At 39.5% G+C, this 26,789-nt stretch overlaps 1 protein-coding gene across 2 annotated transcripts in view; it reads left to right on the top strand.

The window, feature by feature from the left end:
* The window catches only part of NYAP2 (neuronal tyrosine-phosphorylated phosphoinositide-3-kinase adaptor 2), a gene marked incomplete at both ends in the record, with an annotated part of 246,482 nt that overhangs the window by 80,376 nt on the left and 139,317 nt on the right, over window positions 1-26,789 (top strand). The window contains one exon of one of the 2 annotated variants that reach the window (XM_080799337.1): window positions 16,622-16,923. In XM_080799337.1, coding sequence (XP_080655463.1) covers window positions 16,622-16,923 — 302 coding nt within the window. Of the gene's footprint in view, window positions 1-16,621; window positions 16,963-26,789 lie in introns of both variants that reach the window. The other variant, XM_080799338.1, reaches the window with a different exon arrangement.

The raw sequence follows: 26,789 nt of genomic DNA, 5'->3' as shown, positions 1-26,789 counted from the left end.
GTTGTTCAGCCTGTTGGGTATAAACACAGCACATCGGCCACTCCATTTAGAGCGACTAATGCATCCATGAATGAGGATTTGGTTCTTAAGTAGTATCTTTAGCGATTCACATTTACATGTCACTTGGATTATATGAATGAGGGATAGAAGGTTGGGTTTTAGAACTGCAGGCATTTTTTTTTTTTTTAATAGACTTTAAAAATACCGAGAAGTACAGTTCTGGGCTTTATCAGTTTGCAAAGGTGGTATGTTTAGTAGAAAGATTTGTGAAATGATTTTTGTTGTTAAACAGGAAAATATAACCTGACCTGTTTTACATTCTCATTTGAATCCCACAAACCTCTGAGGGACCTTGGGTTAAGGTATCACTATCCCATTTCAAAGGCGAACGACTGTATTTATAAACGTATTCCCTAGTGGCCATAGGATAATGTAGGAACAGAGCTAGAAACAGAATCTCCCGGATAGGGTGGAAAAGCGTGTGTACTCACTGCGTGTGTGTATCTCTGCATGTCTGTGTGTGATCTCCAGTGTCTTTTTCTGCAGATGCATAGATTATAAAATTTTTCCCCACTTTGTAAGTACTTCTTGGAAAAAAGGGGGTTGAGGGTTTGACTCTTCAGTTGTGGATCTTGAGCTCTGTTCTCTTTAGAAGTTGAGAGTCTCTGGACGACATAATGTCCTTATTCCCTCTGTTTCACTTTATCTCTTCACTTCCTTCTAAACCAAACTTCTATTTAAATAAACATATTTTTTGGTCTGCCAGATTTATTTTAGTGAAACAAAATTTCTAGAGAGTTGTAACCCTTTAATATACCTGGGAATAATTTAAAATAGTTCACTACATGTTTCTTTTAATTAACATCTTAGTTAAATTTAAATCCCTAGACATCTACACATTACTTTTTATGCTCATAGAGGCATACCAGATGCTATAGGAGAAAAAGGAATGCACAAAGTTTGACCCCTATCCTCAAAAATTCCAGAATCTCGTATTTGTGTATAACAGCTGTAATGTAAGACAGAAAGTAACAAATAATACAAAAGAAATTCAAGCTAAGAAGTGAGAGTATATTAATGAAAGGTTCAGGGAAGATGTAACATTCAATGTAGAACCAGAAGGACTTGATTTTTTTATTTTTTCCCCAAATGGCCATGTAATTTGAAGAGGAAGGGTTCCCAGGAGAGAGAACTATGTGAGTGGGTAATATGACAAAACTGGAAAGGAGGCCGTGTCAGATCATGCAAAGCCTGAATTACCTTACGGAGGAACTGGACTCTATTTTGGGTACACCTAAAGCCTCTAAAGAAGGGAAGTGAGGTAATCCTATTTCTTTTTTGGAACTTCTTCTTCTTCTTCTTCTTCTTTTTTTTTTTTTTTTTTTTTTTTTAGGTTAATGATTAGTATAAAGGAAAATTGAGATAGAGAATCCAATTAAGAATATCACTTAGTAGTCAAGACTGAAAGTTAATATAAGCCTTCTAGATGGGTTGGAAAACAGAAAATCCAGGGAGAAGAGGAAAGATTTGCTGACCATTTGAACTTGTGCATATAAAAAGATACTTGGCGTCAAATTATTTGGAAGGCTTTGTTCTCTATGATTGATAGACTAATGATACTGTTGAAGATTAAGTTTCAATAGAGGAACAGAAATGATGCTGTTTAACATTGACCTGGAGTATCAAAGGAATAGCCATTTGAAAATATCCAACATTTTAGAGAGAGAGCAAAGACAGTTCTCACAGTGCAGGAGACAGTGGAATATTAGATTTAGAAATCATAGGGGTGCCTGGGTGGCTCCCTTGGTTAAGCATCTGCCTTTGGTTCAGGTCATGATCCCAGAGTCCTGGGCTTGAACCCCATGTTGAACTCTCTGCTCAGCGGGCCACCTGCTTCTCCCTCCCCCACCCTCATGCTCTCTCTGTCCCTCTCACGTTCTCTCTCTCAAATAAATAAATAAAATCTTTTTTAAAAAAGAAATCATATAAGTAGGATAGAGCATTCAAGACTTTAAAAATGATATTTTTTTATCAGAAAAAGGAGAAATGTGGCAACAGAACCTTGGCCTATACTGAAACATAAGGGGCAAGAAGTCACTGAGGATATTAAGTAGGATCAAGGAAAAAGATGAAAAATAGGGAAGGATGATTTCAGGGAAGCCAAAGAAAATGGGACATTCCAAAAAAGAAGCTGTGGTCAAGAATAGTGAAAACAGTTCTAAGATCAAGAGGAGGGGCTCAGTCAGTTAAGTGTCTGCTTTGGGCTCAAGGCATGATCTTGGGGGTACATCTAGCTCCCTGCCCAGGAGGGAGTCTGCTTTTCCCTCTCTTTCTGTCTCTCCCTTACTTGTGTTCCCCCCTCTCAAATAAATAATAAAATCTCTTTTTAAAAAGATTTTATTATTTATTTATTTGCCAGACAGAAAGGGAGAGAGAGAGAGTGTGTGTGGGAACAAGCACACCAGCAGGGGGAGCAGCAGGCAGAGGGAGAAGCAGGCTCCTTGCTGAGCAAGGAGCTTGATGAGGGACTTGATCCCAGGACACGGGGATCATGACCTGAACTGAAGGTAGATGCTTAATGACTGAGCCACCCAGGTGTCCCTAAATAAAATCTTTTATAAAACAAGATCAAGAAGAATCTGGGTGGAGGAAAAAAAAAATCTTCTTGACTATGGAATTAGAATCTTATGTTGAAAATTCTGGTGAGAGATTGAGTCAAGAAACTGAGAAAAGCTACATACAGCTAAAGATGTGGAGAACTTCAAAGATGGAAAGGGGAAAGACAAAAGAGCCTCCTGTTGGAGGGCAAAACTCTTCTCTGTGAAACAGACCTGGCAGTGTTCTGCTGAGGACCTAGGTGAGAATTTACAAAAACCAGGATGCCTTGAATCTTTGAAACAGTCACTATGAGGTGTGTACCATGTGTAAGTAGAGTATCATCTTCATTTTTAACAAGGGTAACTTTCAGTTGCATTCAGATAATTTAAGAATGTTATTTAGAAAGACATTGGCTGATTCTTGGCCTGATATGAAAGATGCAAGAACACTGTATTTTATTCATTGATAGATCATTTCCACAATTATTCTGTAAATGCATATCTAGAATTTCTTATCTTCCAAGAGTGCATTTTCCCCTTTCACTCCATAACTCTACTTAAACTGCAAAATTTTTCTGGGAACTGCAGAGGATATTTTGCAAGCAGCATTTCACTGTGCTCAAATACTCTGCAACTAGAGGTACTTTCTACAAAGTTTTTGAGATCTCTTTTTGCTCAAACAATTTATAGGATCATTCCATTATAATTTTAAGATGCCATGATCAAGAGAAGAGCAAGTTACAAAAGTTTGGGAGGGATGGATACCATACATTTGAGATAGAGCTGTCATTAAAGCTTTTTCATTCGTCTTCCTTTGCTTGGCAAATATTGTCATCTCTCCTCTAGACTTAAATGAATAGGTGGCTGTGGACCTGGATGTTTTACAGACTCAGGGAGAACTCATCTTTCTGTCTGTGAAATTCATGCCTGAAGCAGCTTTGGGTTCTATCAAATCCTTTCTGCCAGTGTGGTATTTTCCTAGTTTTGTGCACATTATCAGAAGTTTTCAGAAATGATGTCAGTGTCATAGATGATGCTTTTGGTGATAACGCAGTGTCATACATGATGATCTGGGCTAGGAAAGTCACTAGGTATCCAACTACTGATACGTACCTTCTCAGAAGAAAATACATTGAAATGGTACTGAAGAACATGGCATCTGCTGCTTTCTTGAGTGGTCTGGCTCTTTCCTCAATGGAGAATATTGCTTTACACACGATTACCACTAGGAAAATGTGTTCTCCTTCCAGGCTCCTTTTCCAAAGTGCTTTAAGAATGCAATGGCTTAAATAATTTTCTGTAAGTAAATTAACATTCTGCATTTTTTTTTCATCTTATACAATTGTACTTCAAGGAAAATTTGATTTTTCTATTGGTCAATGACTATCTCTAAAATAACTTCCTCTGAACCAACTATCTTTGAGTCTTGGGTAATTTTGGGGGGAGGTAGGAGGAATGAAACCAGCATTTTTTTGAGACTTCTCAAGCCTCTCCTATGCACCAGGCTCTTTGCTTGCTCATTTGTTTATAGAATGTGAATTTTGAAGAACTAAAATAATTGAGACTGATTAAACAGAAAGTAAAAAAAAAAAATAGAGAAATCTTAAAAAGAGAAATACATAAGCACCTATAAAACTCTTGTTAAAATTTAAGGTTGCAAATACACATTATTTACCAAATTTTGCAATAGAGTCTTTGACTTGTGTGCATTTTCCTAATTAGACTTCCATAAAACTTTCATGCTTAAAATGTACCCATTAGTTTCACTTTTTAAGGTAGTTACAATTTCTTCAAAGTGGAGCCAAAATTTAAAAACATTTGGAAAAACAAACACAGTTCAGAGTCCTTTTAGATTTAACAGATTTGCCTTAATCTCAGCATATCCAGCTATCCAGCTAGACTTTTTTTTTTTTTTTTAGGAAATCTTTTATTGAGCATCTTCAAAGCAATCAACATAGTTTTTCAACAGAGTCCTCAGAGAAAGTCTCACTAATTGTTCACACTCACATTTCTTTGGTTTATGTAATATTTACTTATATAATTATGACAAAAACACAGTTTACATAAGCAGGTTTGACAGCAAACATAACTGATTCTCATAAGCACACAATTACCATTCAGTGTCCAGAACGTAAATGTGTGGACATGCTGGAGAGTAAGCCTATTGGCTATGGATATTTAGAATGCTATATCTGTTAATCAAGATATTTTACAAGGTAAAGAAGAATTAGATATAACCCAGGGATTTGTTAAATAAAAATTAGTTTAGAGGCTTTTTCTGTGTTATCTCAGGCAACCAAATTATCTACAAACAATACGACAGGAGGCTATTAGTAACCTCCATTTTGTCCTAACAGTGAAAATAATTATTGAATAATCATAGCTGAGTCTCATAGTGTCCTTTCAGCTTTTTTTTTCTTTCCAATGATAGTTTGAGAATGCCTAACTCAAAAAAAAGAAAAAATTAAAGAAGAGAAAGTTTCTGAAAATACTGAGAAATTTTTCATGGGTCATATCTTCCCCTCCCTTCCATTATCCCTATCTGCTTTCTGCTAGCTACAAATAGTTTACGTTCTATCCTTCAAGGGGCTCACAGACCAATAGAAGAGATCAACTTACAGATGACAAGTCTTGAGTAACATAAAGGAGGTGCTGTGATATGGAGAAGCACAGAACCCTGTGACAGCCCACAAGGGAGGCAAAAACAAACAAACAAAACAAAACAAAACAAAACACTGGCTGATGATGGGAACCTCCCTCAAAGAAACCACGTCTGAATTAGGTCTTAAAACATGATTTGACCAAAGGAAGAAGTTCAGACAGACAGCAGTGTGACTGCTGACTGAGGTCATGATTTAACTTGTCTGTCTCCTCAAGACTCATTGCCACCCTTGGCATGTGGTTGATCTTGAACTTTACTTTAGAATTAACAATCCAGAACAAAATGGGGATGAGAACACATTTTATTAGAATAATCTTAAAATCAAAGAGGGAAAATGTTACAGATGAGACTTGGCATGAGATCCAAATCTTGAAAAACCTTGAGTGTTACATGAAAGTTTGTGCTTATAATCTGGAGAAATGGAAGAGCTATCAAAGAGTTTTAATTTAGGGAGTGACATGAGCAAATCTGCATTTACAAGGATAAACTGGCAGCACTGTGGAAAAAGATCAGCTAAGAAGCAATTGCATTAATTTAGCCAAGAAATGATGAGCATCTAAACCAAAGCAGGCCAGTGGAGATGGAGAGGAGGGGATTAAGCTGATCCCTGAATTCAAATGATTAACTCTTATAACAAGGACAGGAATTAATAGCATTTGAGGATCCACAGATTTTTCCTTTTTCCTTCATCATAAATTAAGAAAATGGCCATTCAAGGAAAGAAGGAAATAGTACAGAATATCACTGAAACACACTGTCATCCATCCTGCTGTTTAAGAAATCTAGGATTTATTCTCAAACTTTTCCAATCACCTATTTCTCCATTCATTTATTTATTTTTTTTTTAAGATTTTATTTATTTGACAGATCACAAGTAGGCAGAGAGGCAGGCAGAGAGAGAGAGAGGAAGGGAAGCAGGCTCCCCGCCAAGCAGAGAGCCCGATATGGGGCTCGATCCCAGGACCCTGAGATCATGACCTGAGCTGAAGGCAGAGGCTTTAACCCACTGAGCCAACCAGGTGCCCCTCCATTCATTTATTTAATAAAGATTTACTGGGTGACCTCTCTGGACCAGACATCGTTCTAGCCTTGGGAAGTAGAAAACAAACAGCTTTGATCAAGTTCTGCCCAAACACCTGTTTAATTTTCAGTTTCTCCAGAGCCTCACTGTCAGCACATACATTATCTTCTCCCTTCTTCTCTTCCTTTTCTGATTAAGTTTGACTCATGCTCTGGGTCAGCTGCAAAGCCACTTCCTCCTATGGGACTTCCCAGCCCCTCAGTTGTGGTTAGGGCCTCACGACCTGTTCTTCCACTCCCAGCTCTGTACTTCCTCTCAAAGCGCATTTGACCACATGGAGCTGAACTCATGCTTCTTCCGTAGCCTGTGCTTCCCTGAGGACCCTGACTGCTCCGCTTTGGTCAATGCCAAAGAGTAGGGGCCCGAATACTTTTTGAATAAATAGCGAGTAGATGAATTGAAGGCCTCAACACAGAATTGTTGCTTCCTCTGTCAAAATTATCCCAAACCAACTATTATACTTTAAACTGGCACTGAGTTAGCTCCTTCTGCTCAGGAGGTTCAAGGCCATTAAATGTTAACATTCTGTATTTCTAGCTTCCATGCCAAGGTTGAAAAAATGAGCCACATATGGTTAGCTAAACTCATTTGTATAAACTTGGCATGTTCTCAAAGCACATTCAAAGCTTATGTCAGTTTTGAAGACACAAATAAAATATATTTTCTAGAACCTCCCCGTCTTTGGTTGAATTTTTGGAAAAGATCTCCCACGATGTGAAGTTCTGTAAACTATGTTCTAAGTTGAAGCTGAATATCATGATTTGATTTGAATTTTCCATATACCCTCTCTTCTTCAAGCCATGATACTTTAAGGAGTAAAGAAGTCTTATTTATGTACAGGCATAAGAAATATTTTAATTTTAAATTCCAAAGTGCCATAGATAATAACATATGTTAATCTTAAAAGCAGTTGTCATGTCTTAAGTAAAAATAAGTCTCTGAAAGATGTTCCATAGAATGTTTTTTGCCTACTTTTTAATAAGCATTATAACTTTGATAAAGGTTAAAAAAAATCTCTCTACTCTTGCTCTAACTTAATTTTTATTATTTTTATTTTTAAATTTTATTCATTTATTATTATGTCCTGTGCCTTATTGTTATGACTAAGCGTCAAATTAATAGGTAGCAATATCAACCTCAAACTCTTGGCAATAAGTACTTTGTGATTAAAAATGTCATATTTGTTTTTCAAGCATATATCCCTAGCCATGATTACCCTAAACCCTAACTTTCATAAGAATCTTAAATTATCATGAAGTTTTATGACAAGTAACCATAAATCCATTCAATAGATTTGCTGAAATCTCTATTATGCCCAACCAATAATTATGGCAGAAAAATTAATTATTTTTGTTCTTTTTCCTTCACTTATGAGCAAATTTCTTTTTTTTCCTTTTTCCTAATCTGCATTTGGAGGTATGTATTCTGACAATTACTGTCAAAGCCCACTTAGAGAAATAAACAAATTGCATTGATGTAGTTAGAGTATGTTTTCCTTTATGGTGCAGTGGAGTGGAAACTGATCATTAAGATGTCTATTTTATATCTGGGTACAGAAAGATGAAAATTGATACAGAGTTGCCTGGCAAATCAGAAAGGTAGGGAAGGCAAATTAATATTTGTCCAGCTTCTGCTTGTACTGGCCACATTGCTAGGTGACTTTGAAATTTTTATCTTATTTTAATTTCTTATAACAACCTTGTAGAGTACTTCTATCATTACAAAGATAAAGGTAATTGAGGCTCAGAAAGCATGTGGCTCCTACTTCAAAGGACAGAGTTAGTCACCGGTTGATTATGTATCTTATATTCTTTCTGAAGTATCAAATTTGGGGTAGAGTTGAAAACGTTTAGCAAGGAGAAATAATATATTTGATGCTTAAGAATATCAACTTAAAGTATAACATCTGAAACCAATGGAAATTGCACACCATCTCTTTGGGACAGTTTTTTTTTTTTTTTCCTGTTTTATTGTGCTTTGTTTTGCTTTGTTTTTCTATAATAGTTCACCACAGCAGTTAACAAAAAAGTGTGTAAAGATTCTGCTTTTAACAATTGACCTTGAGATCTAAGAAGAATCAATAAATAGCCAGACACAAGAAATGAATGTCTGAAAAAAAATCTCAGAGTTAAGATATTGGAGCACAAATGTAAAAAATAGGTATCACTGAGGATAAGAAGGGCTGAGAATAAATATTTGAGCCTTAGGCAAGAAATCCATAGATTATGGCTTTGAATGAGCAAGTGAGACTCAAAGAAGACATTAAGGGTGCTGGTGAATGAACAATTTGAAAGAAAATATGAAAACAGTTTAATTTTACTGGAACCAGGTTTCTACATCAAAGTATCCTGCATGATTAAAAAAAATATATATGTGCATATAGCACAAACATATAAGGTAGTTAATTACCCCCAGTTACAGTGTGAAATAGGAAGAATATTTTTAAGAATATTTTTAAGCAAGAAAGAAGTAGGATACATTCATCTCTTTCTTTGCAATGACGTTGCTGCATTTTCTGACTTAAGTTAGCCAATAGCATTTATGTAGTAACTGCTTCATTCTACTGGTTCACTCTGGACTTGTTCCAAAGCAAAGATCAAAAGATCCAACTATTATTGGCTTCAACACAGTGGAACTTAATGGTTCATCTAACTGAAGGGTCCTAAGATTGACCTAGCTGCAGAGATAACCAGATCCAGGTCTTCCACAATGCCACAGACCTGGTGCAACCAATCTCCCTTCGTGGTGCTAAGAGAGATGAGGCAGGTCTGGGATCACACACAGTGCCCAGGGTTTCCTCTGGTTGGACAGACTTGAGGCATTTGTTAGTCCCTACAGTAGTCTCAGTGCCATAGGGATCTATCTACTGATCGATTGGTTGGGTCTGAGTGAAGAGGACCGTCTCCACACAGGAATTTCCACTCCCAGGAGGAGGAAGAAATCTCTGAGAAGTACAGATGACAGAACTCCACGAAGTTCCCTAACTAAGCCATATCTCTGGCTATCTTCATAGTGGGCTTATTTATTCATTTTTCCTTCACAAAATAAATGTGTTTGAGTTCTTACAATGTGCTAGTGACTGTAGCAGGGAGCAAGAAGGCAGGATACCTGCCCTCATGAAGCTTGAGGTGAGTACATGTGAACAGCCCCTTGTAATACTAAAGGTGCAGTGGTGCCAGGATGAGTTTCATCTGCCAAAAACATAATTAATGATGCCTCTCAAAATCTGATATTTGGTTGAGGTGTATTACTGTCAAAATAGAAAAAAAAAGATGTAATACACTAACCTCTTGGCTTATTTTATGCCCAACTTTTCTTGTATGTAGATTGTTTTAGCTGAAAATGATACTTAGAAGAGACCAGTGTTGAAGGAGAAAAGGACGGAGTTTTGGAACAAGAGGCCCTCTGGTGGGGCAGACAGGATGGTGTCTTCACCATCTGGTCTTGTGTAGCTGAAGAGAAGGCAAGAGGGAGGCAGGATCAAATACAAACTTTTTAAGTCATAATTTTAATGAGTAAAGGCTGAATATTAATTTCCTTGTACTCATTCATCATAAAATGTCTGACATGAAAGATTTAAATAATCAGTGGATGGTAGTAGTTAACTTGCCTACTGGCAAATTTTATTATTTCCTTTAGAGCCATAGCCTCCATCCCTCCTTCAGATTCCCACCCCTCCCCATTTACTTCATGGTTGAATGTCCCCCTTTCCTGATAACAGATAAATATAATTTTTTTGAAGAATCAACATCAAAAAAATCCAGGTGGTTGAGAAGTTTGCGAAGGTAGACGTATACTAGATTGTGCATCAGTGTTGGAGATGAAGTTTTGAGATCAGCTCCTCAGATTTGTTCCTCCTAGGTGATCCTTCAGTTTGTATTCCAAATTTCTAGAGTATATAAATGGATCTCTCTCTCTCTCTCTCTCTCTCTATCTCTAATCTATCTATATCTATCTATCTACCTATCTATCATCTATCTATCAATCTCTATCTCTATCTATCTATTTTTCTATCTGGAATCCTTATAGAATGGGATTCTGTTTTTTTCCAGTGGTTCTCAAGGAAGCCTCTGTTATGAAATATTGGCATGTTGGCTTCAACGTCACACACAGAAGCAATGCCTCTGTCACTTTGAGAGTTGACATCTCACCTTGCTAGCTCGCCCTTCTCAGGGGTTGTGTTTTTCATCTCTGGAAGGTGACAGTCCTCAGAAGGAGATACAAAACATTAATGTTGATGGATTTTCAAGAAGACAGTGAGACAAGTAACACTCTCTGTTGAATAACAGTGTCATAGCAGTTTTGAAGTTCTTGTTTTATGCCTTTGCCTGTCCTGATCAACAGGTGCTTTAAAAAACTGAAGCAAGTATTTAAGGAAGTCAAGAGAGCATGAGGACTGCATTGTCTAGATTACCTTGATACCTTGAGTTGAATGCAGGATTTCGTTTTGACTTTGTGGTCAGTTTCTTGAGGTAATATAACTCCTTATACCACCTTTTAAAAACACAGTATTATCAGGCAAATGATAATCCTGTAAACAAAATTCAGCAATCCCTGAAGCCAGTACTACTATGTAACAGATAGAGAAATGGTCTCATGGATCAAAAGCTACTGTTGTTTGGCTTCTGAATGATGGAACTGGGGATGGAGTTCATAATTCAATGATTCCAGAGGACAGATGTCCGGAACTGCACCTGAGCCGATAATTTGTTTGGGAGAGAAGTTCACAAATATTTTATCAATTACTTCTGGGAAATAACCTTCTTTGATTTAAGCAATGCTTTTCATTGTTTGTTTTATATTGGAAAAACTAATCTACACCCAGATCTTGCAACACTGTCTTCATCGTGTGAGGAAAAAGCATACTTGTTTAAATTCAGGATTATGAAACTTATTTTTATTTTTATAACATGAGATGTGTCAGGCTTCATCTATCTTGAGTGTTAGAGTCTTATTGCAAAAAGATTCTGCTTTCTTCAGCCCACGTAACTTTCACTTCCAGCCAAGTATTCCTGCAGTGGAGTTGGTCCTACCTCCCCAACCACCATGTAAATGCTCAGTCTGAAACAAGAGGGTGCCCTATTTTCCCAGGCATTTTTTTATTTCTGGGGTCGCACATTTGTTTTTAGGCTTTCTCTTCCCTCTTCTTTGGTTTCTCAGTTTCATTGATTGTACGATTATTCCCACATGAGTCAGTTCGTGCCCTCTAGAAAGCAGACAGCAAGCTGGTTGGGGTTAGAAGTGTGAGAGATTTAGGGGCACCTGGGTGGGTATGGTGGTTAAGTGTCCAGCTCTTGATTTTGGCTCAGGTCATGATCTCAGAGTCCTGAGATCCAGCCCTGTGTTGGGCTCCACACTGGGTATGGAGCCTTAATATTCTTTCTCTTCCTCTCCCTCTGCACTTTCCCTCCTCTCTCTCTCCAAAAAAAAACAAACACACACAAAAAATTAGGATATGTTCATTGAGAAGGATGCCTGGAATGATGGGGAGGGGACAGGAATAGGTAAGACCGGCCTCAGATCACAATGTAGCACGGCATCTGCTAAAGGAGAAGTAGTGGGATAGGAAGAGCCTCCTATCATGGTGAAGCTGTGGGAAATTCTCTGCCAGCCAAAAGTGGCACTCAGACCCCAAGACTGCCCAGGAAGGACTCCCACACTGGGCAGAAATCACCAGGTTCCATGCCACATCATGCTCAACTATTGGGGAGGAAATTTCTAGGGACAGAGTGACCTTGACTAAAATGTTGCCACAGATTTGAAGACTTTGTAGTTGATGGCTATCAGCTACTGTCCTTACAGAAGTTTCTCTTGAGAAAGATCTGAGCCACAGGGCTTCATGGTTATCACAATTCACCCCTTTTCCTCAGCAGACACTCTTCTCTTATAGGTTTGGGGGACAGCTGTTTCATGCTCCCTCAGGACTCTTCCTGAGTGAACCTTATAAAGGAAAAGTTAGAATAATAAACTACAGCCCTCATCACTGTAGTTCATATAGAGGCTGCAACTGATACTCATTACCCCTGCCCCACGCTGCCCCACCATTTGTTCCAAATTCACCTCACTGTCACCATCAGCTAACACCTCTGCTGGTCTCAGTCCCATGTAAAGTTGGAAACCCTGGTAACCAAACCCTTCTTAGGCCATGGTTGCTGCATGGGACTGTATTTCAAAATCACAATTGGACAAGGGAGTTTCAAAAGGGGTTCCACACATTTTTTTTTCCTATGCCATCATGTGGCAGAAGCCCTGCCTCCTTCAGCTGATCGGGATCAAAGAGCTGTCCACAATGGAGACTTGTGTTCTGGCTTGCTGGCCACTACAAAGGGAGTTCAAATTACCCAGGAGATAGCTGTGGCTTGTTGCTCAATGGAACACTTCTTATGTCTTCTAGAAGGAGTGTGCCCTGCTTTAGAGAATAGGATATCTAACCTGTAGAACCCAGATTACAGGGACAGAAAATACAAATTCCCCATAATAGCCACTGGATTATTGGTAGTGGATGAACTTCATTTCTTGTGGCATATTCTTTCTTAAAGGGAAATCTCTGTTGCATACATCACAGCTGTTGTACCAGTATTTGTAGAGGATTTGCATCCTCACACACTCTCATGTAATTTGCAGTGCTTTCCTGTTGGAGGAAAATCTATCCCTACCCCACTGACATCAAGTTTGGCCATAAGACTGGTTTTAGCCAATGGAGCGTGAATGATAAATTATCTGTCATGTCTGAGCAGAAGCTTTAAGAGACACTCTGTGGTTTTAGTGAGTCCTTCTTTCTCTGCCATAAGGACATATCCCAGGAGAGGCTAGATCCTAGAATGAAGAAGATCTATACATGAGAGTCACAGCTAATACACAGTCAACCCAATTAATGAGTGCAAGAAATAAACCTTTGTTGTTGTAAAGCACTAGGGATCAGGGATTGTTTGTTACTGCAGGATAACTAACAAGATCTGATTAATAAATTGTATCTTTTTCTATCTGTGATATTTTACTTGTAGCCAGCAAGTCTCCTTTGTCCCACTTCCTGATATTTGTGTTTCCTTGGCTGTTTCTAAATAACAGATGTCTGCTCATTAATGGCTCTAACTATTGTTCTTAATGTTTCTGCGAGGTCTCTGGATTGGCTACGTCAGAAACGTCTGGATACAGTTTTTAAAAACAGGACTTATTGACTACACCTACAGAGGTTCTGACTCAACAGATGTGATTCAGTAGTTGTCGTTAGTGTGGGTCCTGGAATCTGCATATTTTAAAAATTCCACATGTTCCTACAGTAAATTCAGGAATTAGTTGTCCGCTGTGTTCCACAGTCTTTGGTTTGCTTTAGACTAATCATCTTCACTGGTCTCTTGAACTTAGATGTACCACAAACCTTTTATTGCTTACCCTTAACCTTGCCTTGAACAATGGTCTTTGTATCTTACTTATTTTAGTCCCATTCCTTTACCCTGCATTTACAACAAGGTCAAATTAAACTGCAACTCAGACCTATTATTGTTTGAAGTATACATTAAATTTCCCTTTGGAAGAAATGTATGTGTATCTGTGTGTGTGTGTGTGTGTGTGTGTGTGTGTGCACACATGGACATATATGGACAAAAGCATTCAGAGTTAGATGAAATTGTTTAATGCTGAAAAAATGTAATTTTGAAATGAAGCAGCAGAGCTAATTATCTGGCTGAAAAAAGGCACAGGCTCTATTTAGGTCAAAAGTAACAGAAAAATCGCTGATACAATTATTCCTAGTAACTGTCTCATAAATGCCTATGTGCATTAGCACGTGCATAAATCCTCTCACGTGGCTATGTTACTCGGAATGAGATGACTGTCTAAATAAATCCTTAAAGCACTCTTTGTTCAGTGATATGACAACAGAAATAAAGGAAACAATGAGGATGCAAAATGATTGAATGTAAAGTTAAATGAAATCAAGTATCTATGAGAAAGATGAAGGTTACGATCATCACAAATCAAAGAGAAAACTTTCCATTCCACCACACCCATCCCCGTCCTCCACCACTCTTATTCTGTCTTAAATTTTTAATGATTTTTCCTAAACCATTCCATTTGAGTAAGCTTCATTTGGTTTTTGATGGATGTTCTTGAAGATAGCACAGAAAATAAAATATGTGGAAACACTGCCCAGGCTTAGGATGCTTACTATAATGATGTGGAAACTCCACCCAGGCAACACTTTGATTTCATTCATGCTTCTGGATATCCATTGCTCAGGTTAGTGTACCCAGCTTCCTGTCATCTTTATTTCATCTCGCAAAGATGGCATATCCAGTGTCTGAATATCCACTCAAAATATTCAGAAAAAAAGAAATAAATAGAAACAATGTTTTTGACTGAGTGGTAAGTTGTCATCCAAATTTAATGCCAGGATCAGTTTCAGGTTCTTGTTGAATCCTTTCTGGCTCTGTCTACCCTGGTCATATAATTTGCTAAGTCCTCGAATGAAGAGGGAAAGAAACACACACACACACACACACACACACACACACACACACACACACTCTAACTGATTTTCCATTATTGTTCCTGCTGGAATGTAAAATTTGTGACACACATTCTAATGCTATGAAAGATACAATACAGAGAATTACAAAACCTTAGCTTGAATTTCATCATGGTACAAGGGCAGAGTCAGCCAAAATTAAGGTTAAAAAAAAGAAAAGTTTAAATAAACTTATGTCTGGAAAAGTAGATTCAACAAGCTTCCAAAATTTATATATGCAGGGTGACTTTTTTTTTTTTTAAAGAGAATAGATCTTAAATGTTCTTCTTCTTCTTCTTTTTTTTTTTTTAATTAACATATAATGTATCATTAGCCCCAGGGGCACAGGTCTGTGCATCGCCAGGTTTACATACTTCACAGCACTCACCATAGCACATAACCTCCCCAAGGTCCATAACCCCACCACCCTCTCCCTGATCCCCTCCCCCTGACAACCCTCAGTTTGTTTTGTGAGATTAAGAGTCTCTTATGGTTTGCCTCCCTCCTGATCCCATCTTGTTTCATTTATTCTTTTCCTACTCCCCAAACCCCCCACGTTGCCTCTCAACTTCCTCATATCAGGGAGATTATATGATAGTTGTCTTTCTCCGATTGACTTTCGCTAAGCATAATACCCTCTAGTTCCATTCAGGGCGACTTTTTTATTATTTATTTCTGTATAAGAAAATCAGTGGAATAATTTCCAACAATGTTTCTTTTTGTTTACTCTATTGATGAATGAACATAAATGGGGGAAATTGGGAAAACTCTAGAAAAAAACCTCTTTTTAAAAAAATTCTCCTTGACATTCATGTTCTTTTTCTTCCTAAAAAAAGTCACCATTACTTAATAACATAGAGAAAAGCCCAAGAGTTATTTCCTTTATGACCTGCTGAGCTTCAAACTGAGAGAGATTTCTTATATATTAAAACTTTTGTCCAGACTTTCCCACCTAAAACTTAAGAAACTTGTATTTAAAAACTTTGCATATTCTATTTATGAGGTATTTAGATCTATCCCAGGATCACTTGATATTTTAACTACACCTCTTTATTTACTATTATGCTACTTAATTCTGTGAGGTTAGTTTATTAGTAGAACAAAGTTTCTAGTATAACTGAAGGTTTCTGGAGATCTAACAGAGGTTGGCAATTCCTTCCTTCCTTGCCGCATCCTCCCTTCCTGTCTCACTTCCTCCTGTCTCTCTCTTTTTGCTGTTTTTGGTAACGGTAAGCCTTTTGTTTTTATTGTTGTTGTTGTTTTGTTTTTGTTCGTTTTGTTTTGTTTTCTCACTATTAACCAGGTGACATTAGGGTTAACTTTATGAGGTGGAGAATAGTGTCAGGTGCTGCCCACTTGACCTCAGTCATGTGTAAAAAGACAGTCTGTGAGTCATTGTCATGGACCTCTTGTTTGCTTTATAAGGCCCCCCCCCCAAGATTTCCCTTAAAGAAAAGCAATTGAAGATCCAATATGCTACTGCAGTATTTTCTTTTCCTTTAGAACACTATTTTGAGAGTATCTGGATGCCAGGATACTAGGACGGCTGGAAATGAGTGTGAGGCTTTCTCGTTATACTCAGGTTATATCTGCTTTACCGTCATACTTAATGCAAAAGCACAGAATGTTCTTGCGCCGATGCAAATGTTGCTTCACCAGTCTAGAGTTAAAATGTGAGCTCTGCCCTAGGATAGAGATGCTCCTGTGCATCCCTGTGACCTTGCGGGCGCCCGCTCACCTCACCTTCACGGACTTGGCTCTGCTTTGTTTTACAGCATAGGTGGCGAAGTGGGGCGGGGCCACGAAGGAAGTTACGCGGGCAAACATTTCCGCATGGGATTCATGACGATGCCTGCTCCTCAGGACAGACTTCCCCATCCCTGCTCCAGCGGCTTTTCCGTGAGGTCCCAGTCCCTGCACTCGGTCGGGGGCACAGACGACGACAGCAGCTGTGGCTCCCGCAGGCAGCCACCGCCCAAGCCCAAGCGGGACCCCAGCACCAAGCTGAGCACGTCGTCGGAGACGGTCAACAGCACGGCGCCCGGCAAGAGCGGGAAGGTCCCCGAGCGACCCGAAGGTAACACGCGTGCTCCTCCCCGGGAAAGCGGCCTCACACGTGTTGGGTCAGCATGCTCCTCCCCTCCTCCCGGGTCTCCCAATCCCGCCTCGGTCTCCCTGGAGCCCCAGGCAGGAGCGGTGTAGACGAGGAGGCCTTGCATGAAGATGTCAGCAAATGGCACCCAGAAAGATGTATTTATATTATCAGAAAGGGAAGGCAGTGTGTGTGTTTTCTTACCCCCTTAGAGCTGCAAATCATTAGGAAATTGGCCAAAAAAAAAAAAATCTAAAATTGATATTGTCTTGCTTTGATTAGGATCACTTGTATGCTTCTAGAAGCATGATGTGATTCTTAGGGGAACATGGTCAGGCAGAAGAATATACAGAAGGCAAATTGTAATCATTCTTAGAAATCACGATTTTGTACATTGTAGTAGAGTTCCTTCTGGTGAATATGAACACACACACTGTCTATATATTTCAATGCCTACTTCACTCCCGATCGCTGAATTCTACCCATACCTCTGTTTTTCCTCAGCCATGAAATGTACAAATCCCTCTCCTCCTCCTTGCTGGCCTGTGAGTATGTATTAGGTCAGGTTAACCATAGATGTCACCAGCTCTTTAGTCTTCCTGGAATAAGGAAGTTTCAGCTTTCCTGAGTTTGTCCCGAGAGTCCCTTGGAGGGAGGGCAGTCTCAAGTGTGCTTGCATATAAGCTCATTAGATTTTGTGGATTAGTTGTGGAAAGCACTTTGGGGTTGCCTGTGCTGCGGGGGGCCACCTTGAGGAAATGGCTCCTTTGCCAGGTCCGTTAGTTGTTCTCTCACACTGTCTGTCCCTGATAGTCTCCACAGCAGGCTTCCCTGAGCCCCCAGAACACCACGTATTATGGTGGTTTGCAGCTGGGAGTGGAAGCCAAGGTGGTCCTTTTCTCAAACTGGGAAAGCGTCTTTGCTGTGTGGGCTCCCGAGTCCTTCATAAAGGTTCCCTCATCTTCCGGTCTAATCTTTCAACAGAAGCTCGGGCCTAGTCCATGAGATGGGGTGCCCATGAGGCATGTCACATCTCTTCCATCAACCTCATTTCTTCTATCCCCTGTATCGGTGCCCTGTTGCCTATTTAGCCAAAAACGAAAGCTTCAGTGCACACTGAGGAATACAAACACATGCTTGGAGGTGGAGCTAATCCATGCATTCTACAGGGACAGTCTCCACTGAGGCTGTTTTTCCTACTATACATACATGTAAAAACATGACTGTGTGCATATGCATGTGAGTACATGTGTGAATAATGTGTATGTGTGTGCCTATTTACCAAACTGAAATCATGATGCATACAGTTTTGTGTTTTATTTTTCCATGGCATTCAATTTAAGAAACACCATTTTTAAGAAGGTAAGTATACATCATAGCACTTTATTTAATCATTTTCTCCTTGATGAATACTTAAGTTGGTCCAGTTTTGCTATAATGAATGAAACTGACAGGAACGTGTGTGCGTGCGTGCATGTGTTTGTGTCTGTGTGTTTGCTGGTGCGACTCTTTTTATTGTTCCTCTGCTGCCTTAAGAGTAGGTTAGAAGATCCCTTTCTCTCCTGATTCAAAGTCACCAGCATGTCCTTCAACTTGTAACACATCGATGCTTGTAGAAATAAGTTAGGTGTTTCCTTTACTTGTTAATACACTAAAGGGCCCTAGAGATCTGCTTTTGTAAATTTGAAATGTTGTTCTTAGGTTTCCCCTGATGTTGTTACACGGTATCTTTCATTTCTCCATATTTTCTCTGATCTTATTTCCAGAAGTACTCCCTCTCCTACCTTTCTTGCCAAAAAACTACATAGCCAGTGATATTAGATTGTTTACAAAAGAAGTTTACTGATTTAAAACACCGGTCTCTAACTGATGTGGGCCTCAATGTAATCTAGAAATATTGAAGAATCAAGGGGAAATAAAAGGACCTCCCAAAGGGGAAGGGAAAGATGAAACAGAGAAGTAAAGTAGCCTAGAAGGAATGTGTTATCAAGCACTGTAGTACAGCTGGAAAGTTCTGGAAGCAGGATAAAATACCTCCAGAATAGCCTCTCTCGCAAGAGGGGGACCTGGGGTCTTCAAAGTGAATGCATGCAGAATACAGGATGGTTGGCTCACCAAAGAAACATTTGAGTGGTGATTTAGTTGTCTTAAAAGCAGAGCTGATTACCATTCATTCGAGATGCCTTAGCTACCTAATTCCTGAGGGAAAGCAGCTCTTAATTCTTTCAGATCCCCTCACCATCTGAAGATCTAGGGTTTCAAATAGCTACTTATCAAACAGAAGACAGTAGCTCTATTATCTTTATTTCTTCTGAGGACAGGAGAGGAAATAGTGACTAAATTAGAGCAGCACAAAGACTTAAGGGAGATGTGGAAAACTACTTGATTGGCACAAGGCTTATTGAACGTGAGGTCCAAGCTCAGCATCCCTTCTCAAAAAGAGCTCTAAGTATGGATTGAGATGTCTTCAGCTGTCTACTGAGTCTGGTCTACTGAGAATGGTCAATAGACCAGATGGGCTACTAGGATCCGGTGCAGAAAAGGTCAATTTCTACAGTGATTCTTGATGTAAATTTCAGCTCTTCAGAACACTTAATAAAAAGGCAATAGGAGGGGTGCCTAGGTGGCTAAGTCGGTTAAGTGGCTGCCTTCGGCTCAGGTCATGATCCAAGGGTCCTGGGATTAAGCCTCACGATGGGCTCCCTGCTCAGTAAGGAGCCTGCTTCTCCCTCTTCCTCTGTCTGCTGCTACCCCTGCTTATGTTCTCTGTCCAAATAAATAAATAAATAAATAAATAAATAAAATCTTTATTTTAAAAAAGGCAATTGCAAAATTGGATACATTCACATCTCCTCTACCAAGTTATGACTTCAATAACGAGAGAGAATCAGGGCTCAGTTGAGAGAAGGGGAAAAAATCTTGAGTCCAAATGCATGCATGTATATGTGTACACGCAAAGCCAAAAGCATATAAATATGTAGATTGTTCTTTTATGAATCTTCAGTTCTTTATAACTGGGAGTTAACTGAAGTTCATTACAGAGCATATGTTTTCTTTACAATTTTCCTAGCTATCAAAATTATAACAAAGATGAAAAGTGACTTCTATGAATCTTAGTCCGTCTTGTCTTTTTACATTAAATGTCAGCAAAATCAAAATATTGATTCAGTGGTATTAGAATGATTTCCATGGTAACTGGCTTCTATTTAAGTAGGGGATTATGACTTCCCTGTGGATAAAAGTAAAAAAGAAACGGACTTGTAGCAAAATAGCTTTTCAGAGTAGGAAAAAAAAATAGCTCAACGATGAACACACCAAAAAGTACATACCAAGAATGTACAATTTAGTTTTTAAAAATTGTATTTCTATCACACTAGAGATACATATTTATGACTCTATTTCAGGGTCTTCTACAATAGTAACACCTTTAAAAATTATACAGTAGAGAAGATATACTGGCAACAAGTATGTGATAAGTATTTTAATTGCTTTTTTTTTTTTTTTTTTTTGCCTCAGTGTGGTACCTACTTAGTTTGAGGAAAGACTAAATTAAATCGAGGGAATTAACTAGAAAGGATGAGAAGTCCTACCAGATAATGTCTCATGTATGACCCAGAGGAAGCAGGAGCTTCCTTATAATTTATTTATTTGAGAGAGAGAGAGTGCATGATGGTGAGGGAGGGGGAGGCGCAGAGGGAAAGGGAGAAAGCAGACCCCTCACTGAGCAGGGAATGTGACACAGGGCTCTATCCCACGACTCTGAGATCAGAACCTGAACCAAAGGCAGACGCTTAACCAACTGAACCCCCAGACATGCATTTTTTGGGTTATTTTTAGTGCTTCATTTATGACATTATTTCATGATTATCTCTTTACAAAACAATGAGAAAATGTTTTTGAATTGAGATAGTTTTCCTGCTTTCTGATTTTCCTTTCTAGAGATGTTTAGTGGAGTCATATTTGTGAATCAGAAATGGGGGCACCCAAAAAAGTATTTGGAATCATGACTGTCCTTAAAAACTTGAAATGTGCAGTTAAGCCAGAACCAAAGGCTAAATTCATCATAAGGTCACTGTCTTAAAAACAAAACCAACAAAAACCAAATTCCCTTTCCAGGGAATTTCCAAATTCCCAAATCACCCTCTAACAATGTTGTTTTCCATGCCTCCATTTATTCAGCCAAAACTATGAGCACTACATTGTACACTGGGATCCAGTGGCGAATACAACATAGGGGCCTTTCCTTCATGTTGCTTATAACCAGTTTGTTTCCAACTTGGCAACTCAGCCTTCCTCTATCACATCACAGAGAAAGCACTGACTTAAAGAAATCCTTTCTAGACACCAGAAAATCTGGCATGACAACCATGGGGAATTCCTCCATGTAATTAGTTGTTTATCTCTGGAAGTAGCAGTTTAACACATTTTAATAAAGTGTTTGTTCTTACAAAGAATATTTGCTGTTATTTTGTTGTTCAGTGCTGACAACTGAAAGGTGCCCAAATCTGATTTTCTACCGATAAAGCTTCAAAAGTAACCTGAGGGCATTTGAGGGGAGAGGAGGAGAAGGTTGAGTGTACTTATTATGTTGGGGAACTTTCAGGTTTCAGAATTCTGGTTTAGGAACCTAAATCAGCATCAGTCGGCAACAGACCATACACCTGTTTTTCCATTCTCAGTTACTAGCCCAGATCTCAGATGTTCAAAATTTAAGACTATTCCTTTTACAACTCAGCCATATTAGAGAAATATGAGTGTGAGAGGCAAACATCATGGGTTTTGTATCAGTGCTTACAGCATTTAGCACCGTTTCAGCCTCCTTCTCCTCACCTATAAAATGGGAATAACAATCCTGATCGTGTGTGGTGGGTAGAATGCCGTCCAAGAGGCTATCCGAGAGTCCCTCCTTTCTGGTATACTCAGTCCTCGTATACCATTGTTGGCTTGAAGATGGAGGCAGCCATGTGGCAAGGCATACAGGTGGCCTCCAAGAATTGAAAGTAGTCTCCAGCTAAAAGCCAGCAAGTAAACAGGGACCTTGGTTCTATAACTGCAAGGAACTGAATTCTGTCAGTGACAAAAATGATCTTGGAGGTTGATTTGTCCCCAGAATCTCCAGACAAGGACACTATCTGGCTACCATGGTCATTTCAGCCTGTGGGACCCTGAGATACAGAAGACTGGACTCTGGCTGTGCCCAGACTTCTGATCTGTGGAACTATGAGCTAAGACAAGGGTATTGATCCTTAAGCTGCTGTGGTTGTGATAACTTGTTATGTGGCGAAGGAACGGTAATCCATCTTACCGAGTTGCTAGGCAGAAAATTTGAGGTGGGGCAAACTGCAGAGAGCTGCCCTTCCTCTCTTGGCACTGGGCTGTTTTCTCTGAAGGGAGTGGCCAGACTATACCTCAAAAATAAATGAGATGAAAAAAGCTTGGAGAACATTGACATCTTAGGGTGTTTGAATATCTGCTTAGATTTTTGTGGATTTGTTCAAATCTTTTCCTGAGAGGGTCCTTTCTTCTCACCAACTGCTTTTGTTCTTTCAAAGTGCTCAGCAGGGGCTTTTCGGGTGGCTTTTTGAATGACTCATTTCAATGGCTGCAGCTTGCCTGCTTAAGACCTTTCCCACATAACAAGGGGCACTTGTACCTCACAGACCGTGCCCACCATGTGCTCCAAGCCCCATGTAGCACCGCACTAATAAAACACAAAGAAAGGTAGAGAATGAGCTCTGGAAATCTTCATAGTTCCCACACTGGATAGTGTCCTGGTGTGTATTCTCCTTTGCTTTCTGGAATGCGATGTGGGAGATGATCATCAGAGTCCCACGTTCCTGGATTCCTCTTTCCGGGTTGACAGAATCAGACGCTGCTAGGCTTCCTAGTGGAAAAGCCATCTGTCAAACCAGGCACTGCTCAAACAGAGACAGGGTTGTACATCCACAGCGTGTGTGATCTTTCTCCAAATGTGCCCTGAGGCCCGTGAATGAAATAGTTTGCAAATCAATCATCACACAACACATCTCTCTCTCAGTCCTTGCCCTGCTTGTTGATTTTGGTCCAACGAACTACCTTGCCTCTAATGGTCTCACCCAGTATCCTTCTATGAAGTGTCTGGATTTGGCCTCAATTGTCTCACTGTCTTAGATTTGTAAGAGGATTTTTGTCCACGTTGTTGGCACAGACTGTGTTTTACCTGAGAGACCAATAGCCCAAAGTTCCTGAGTGTGGTGATAGGGCATTCATTTGGAGGGTGTTTGCTTGCTGGGCAACAAATTGACATAAACTTAATGGCTGGAAATGATATACCTTTATTATCTTACAATTTCTGTGACTCTAGAGTCTTCTCAGGGTCTTCCAAGGCTGCAGTCCAGGGCCAGCTAGGGTTGGGGTCTCATCTGAGCCTCAGGGTCCTTTCCATGGTCATGTGGCTGTTGACAGAATGGATTTTCCTGGGGTTGTGGAATACATGAATACCTTGTTTGTTCAAGGACAGCAAGAGAGAAACTCTCTCACTTTTATTTTTTCCCTTCAAGAGAGGCCTGGATGTTCTTTAAAATAGCTCATCCAGGGGCACCTGCACCTTTGGCTCAGGTCATGATCCTTCCATCCTGGGATTGAGCCCCACATTGGGCTCCCTGATCAGCGGGGAGTCTACTTGCCCCTCCCTTCTGCTCCTGCTCTCTCCCTCTTTCTCTCTCTGTCATATAATTAAATAACATTCTTTTAAAAATAAGTAAATAATCTTCCTTTTGATGAAATGATGAGTCCACTGATGAGAAGCCTTAATTAGAATTGAAAATCCCTTCGCCTTTTTCCACATACTACAACTTAATCACAAGAGTGAAAAACCGTCATATTCACAATCCTGACTGTACTCGAGGAGAGAGTATTGTACAGGACATAAGTCAAAGAGTACAGGGCTCTTGGGACCTAGAAGTCTCCCTCCCAGAATGATACAAAGGAGAATATGTAGCTTTTTTTAGAAGCCATTCAACTATCTGTTTGAATACTTCAGAAGTCAATTTGTAGAAAGTTAATTAGAAACATGAGAAGCAAACTATAATTCACTAGAATAATATAAATATCATTAAATAATCTAAATAATTGGTAAATAAATAGAGCACAATATAACTCTCCTCTTCACTTCTCTCTCTCTTTTCCCATATAATGGAAGCCACCCCTGATCCAAAATGTCTGGATTGTTTTACTGAGTTGAAGGTAGAAAAATTTTACTTGTTTTGGGTTTAGCCTTACCATGTAAGACATGAAAAATGTCCCATAACCCCCATGCTAAAGGACTTCAAGCACATAAAGATCTAAGACACCAAAATAGTGCAAATATTAAAAATTGTGGTGTATATAAATGTCAGTCTATTTGATCTTCGCTGTTGATTTTCCTGGTTGGTGAACTCTCTTGTTGACTCCCTGAGATAGCTTGACCCATCACAGTCGCTGTCCCCTACAACACCACATGGATATGGAGTAGACAGTACACAGCATCCTTGATATGGCTCTGGTGCTCCCCAGAATTTTCACCTGTGGATTTCCCCAGAACCCCAGGACTGTAGGGATTAGTGGGGGTAATTTATGCTGTGTATCTATCTGTCTTCTGCCTGCCTATCGAGTAGCATGTTGATGACAAATAAATATTAGACTGCATGTTCCCGAGTTATGCAACTTCTGAATTAAAACAACAGCATTGATTTCCAATCATTGGTACATGGACATCGAAAGCATGTGTCCTTGAAGGAAGTGGAGAAAACTAAATATAACTCACACTACTTTTCCCATGTTTTTGTTTTTGTCTGGTCTCAAGCTTGGATAGGTATCTATCTCTCCTTTGTCATCATGAAGGGGCAATGTAGTAAGTTATTCAATTACTAATGCTTCACCAAAACATGAAGGAGTAATGTAATAAGTTACTAAATAACTAATTACTAAGATTTTGTTAAAAAAAAGGGGGGGGGGGAGAAAGGCGTTGATGGCCTGTCTTCCTTAAATAACCTCTATCTCTTTTATTTCCTTCCTTCTCTGCAAAGCACTCATTTTTCTATTTCTTTAGCCTTCAGTATTGTCTCTAAGTCCTGAAGATAACTGAGAGCACCATCAGTTCAGTCTCTTTGCACTTATGTAAGCGTCTTCCCTACGCAACAGCTCAGCTCCATCCCAATCTTTCCAACCCTAGGCAGTATCTTTCTGAGAGTATTTCTGATAAAAACATTTCCTTCCATTTGATTACATAAAACATTTGATACTTTGCCAAATGATATATATAGAGAGAGAAAGAGAAAGTGGTATGATCTCCTCTATATCTATATTCTTCATCTCATAGATAAAACAATATAGGAAGGAATCTTTAGTCCAGTAGTGGGCAGACTTCTTCCAAAGCGTGCTGGAAATGGGGTCAACTCATTTCAGACTAAGCTAGATTTGACTACTAATCTAACCTGTTTCTGACCTTGACCCAATGGCCTCCTCAAACCACCATCTTACATGTCTCCTTGTTCATCTGGCTTCTAAAAGGCTTTCTGCATGTGCTTGTTCTACTGAGCCAACTCTCATTTGTTTGAGATGCATAGCTTACTATCTGGCTCCACAGTCACCGTGACACTGAATCCAGTCTTGGTTCCCATCTCAGTGGCTTTCTTCTGTGCCTTTCCTTTGTTACTTCTCTTCAGCATTTTAGATTATTGGTGACTCCCCTATCGGTAAACCGCCCCCACCCCGTTCCTTTGTTGTCCGTGTACCACTCTCCACTGGTTTTCTTCCTGACCACTGCTCTCTAAATCTCCTTTAATGATATCTTTTGTTCTGCCTGATTCTTAAATGATGATGCTCTAGATTCTTCCCCTGGCTCTTATCTTCTACTCTGACAGTTGTTGAATAAATAGGTGATGAATCCACATACTCTCCAAATACCTGATTGAATCTCTGGACCCACTTCTATCTGTAGATATCACAGAGTCTTCAAACTCATCATGTCCACACTGAACCAGCCATTTTGCATGTTTCCTGTCTTGATACTGACTTTAGAATGTAAGAGGTTTATCAGATTGCTCTCCTTACCTTACCCCTGACATCTAATCCATCATCAAATGTAGCCAGTTCTGTTCCTCAGATCTCCCATGGCTGCCCCTCTCCATCATTTACGCTTTTACTCTCCCATCTCAGATTATCATCATTTCTCACTTTGACAACTGTTCAGGCACCTGACTTCTCCCTTTTCCTGCCATCTTCTCAAATCCACCCACCTTACTACTTCCAGAGAGGATTTCCTCACCTGCACATCCAGTCATATCATTATCCAGCTCGTGTTTTCATTGGTTCTTCTGTTATCCATTTCACCATTTACCTGAAAAAGCATAACACATGAGCATGATCATCATCATCTCGCTCCTGCCAACCTGTAGAGTCACATCGCCCACCATGCATGCACCTTGTAGTGGCCCTGAAGTACATAATTTTCTCTGAACAAGCCAAGCTTGTTCTTGCTTCTGGGTCCTTCTCTGCATGTGGAATTCCTTCTATCTGGAATGTCTTCTCCAAATTAGTCTCCAGAGCAAGTTTCTACTCATCCTTCAAGATCTCAGGACAACCACTACCCTACCATCCACCCACCACTCAGTTCCAGCTTGGTTTACAATGTGGTCACCATTCCAAATGATTTAAACAATGAGATTGTTTTAGGTCTGTAAAATCTTGTATTTTCTCCATTGTTTTATATTTCTGAATCTTGGTAAGTACACAAATTATGTGTGGTGACAAATTATACTGTTGACAGGCTGTCATGTGTTATTGGCACTGTGTAACTTTTAAGTTTTTCCTCACCTTATAAGCCAAAGAAG

This window comes from Martes martes (assembly GCF_963455335.1).
Source record: "Martes martes genome assembly, chromosome: 3".
Taxonomy (NCBI): Eukaryota; Metazoa; Chordata; class Mammalia; order Carnivora; family Mustelidae; genus Martes; species Martes martes.
Note: the sequence above shows the minus strand (reverse complement) of the source record. Positions and strands in the feature narration are given on the sequence as shown.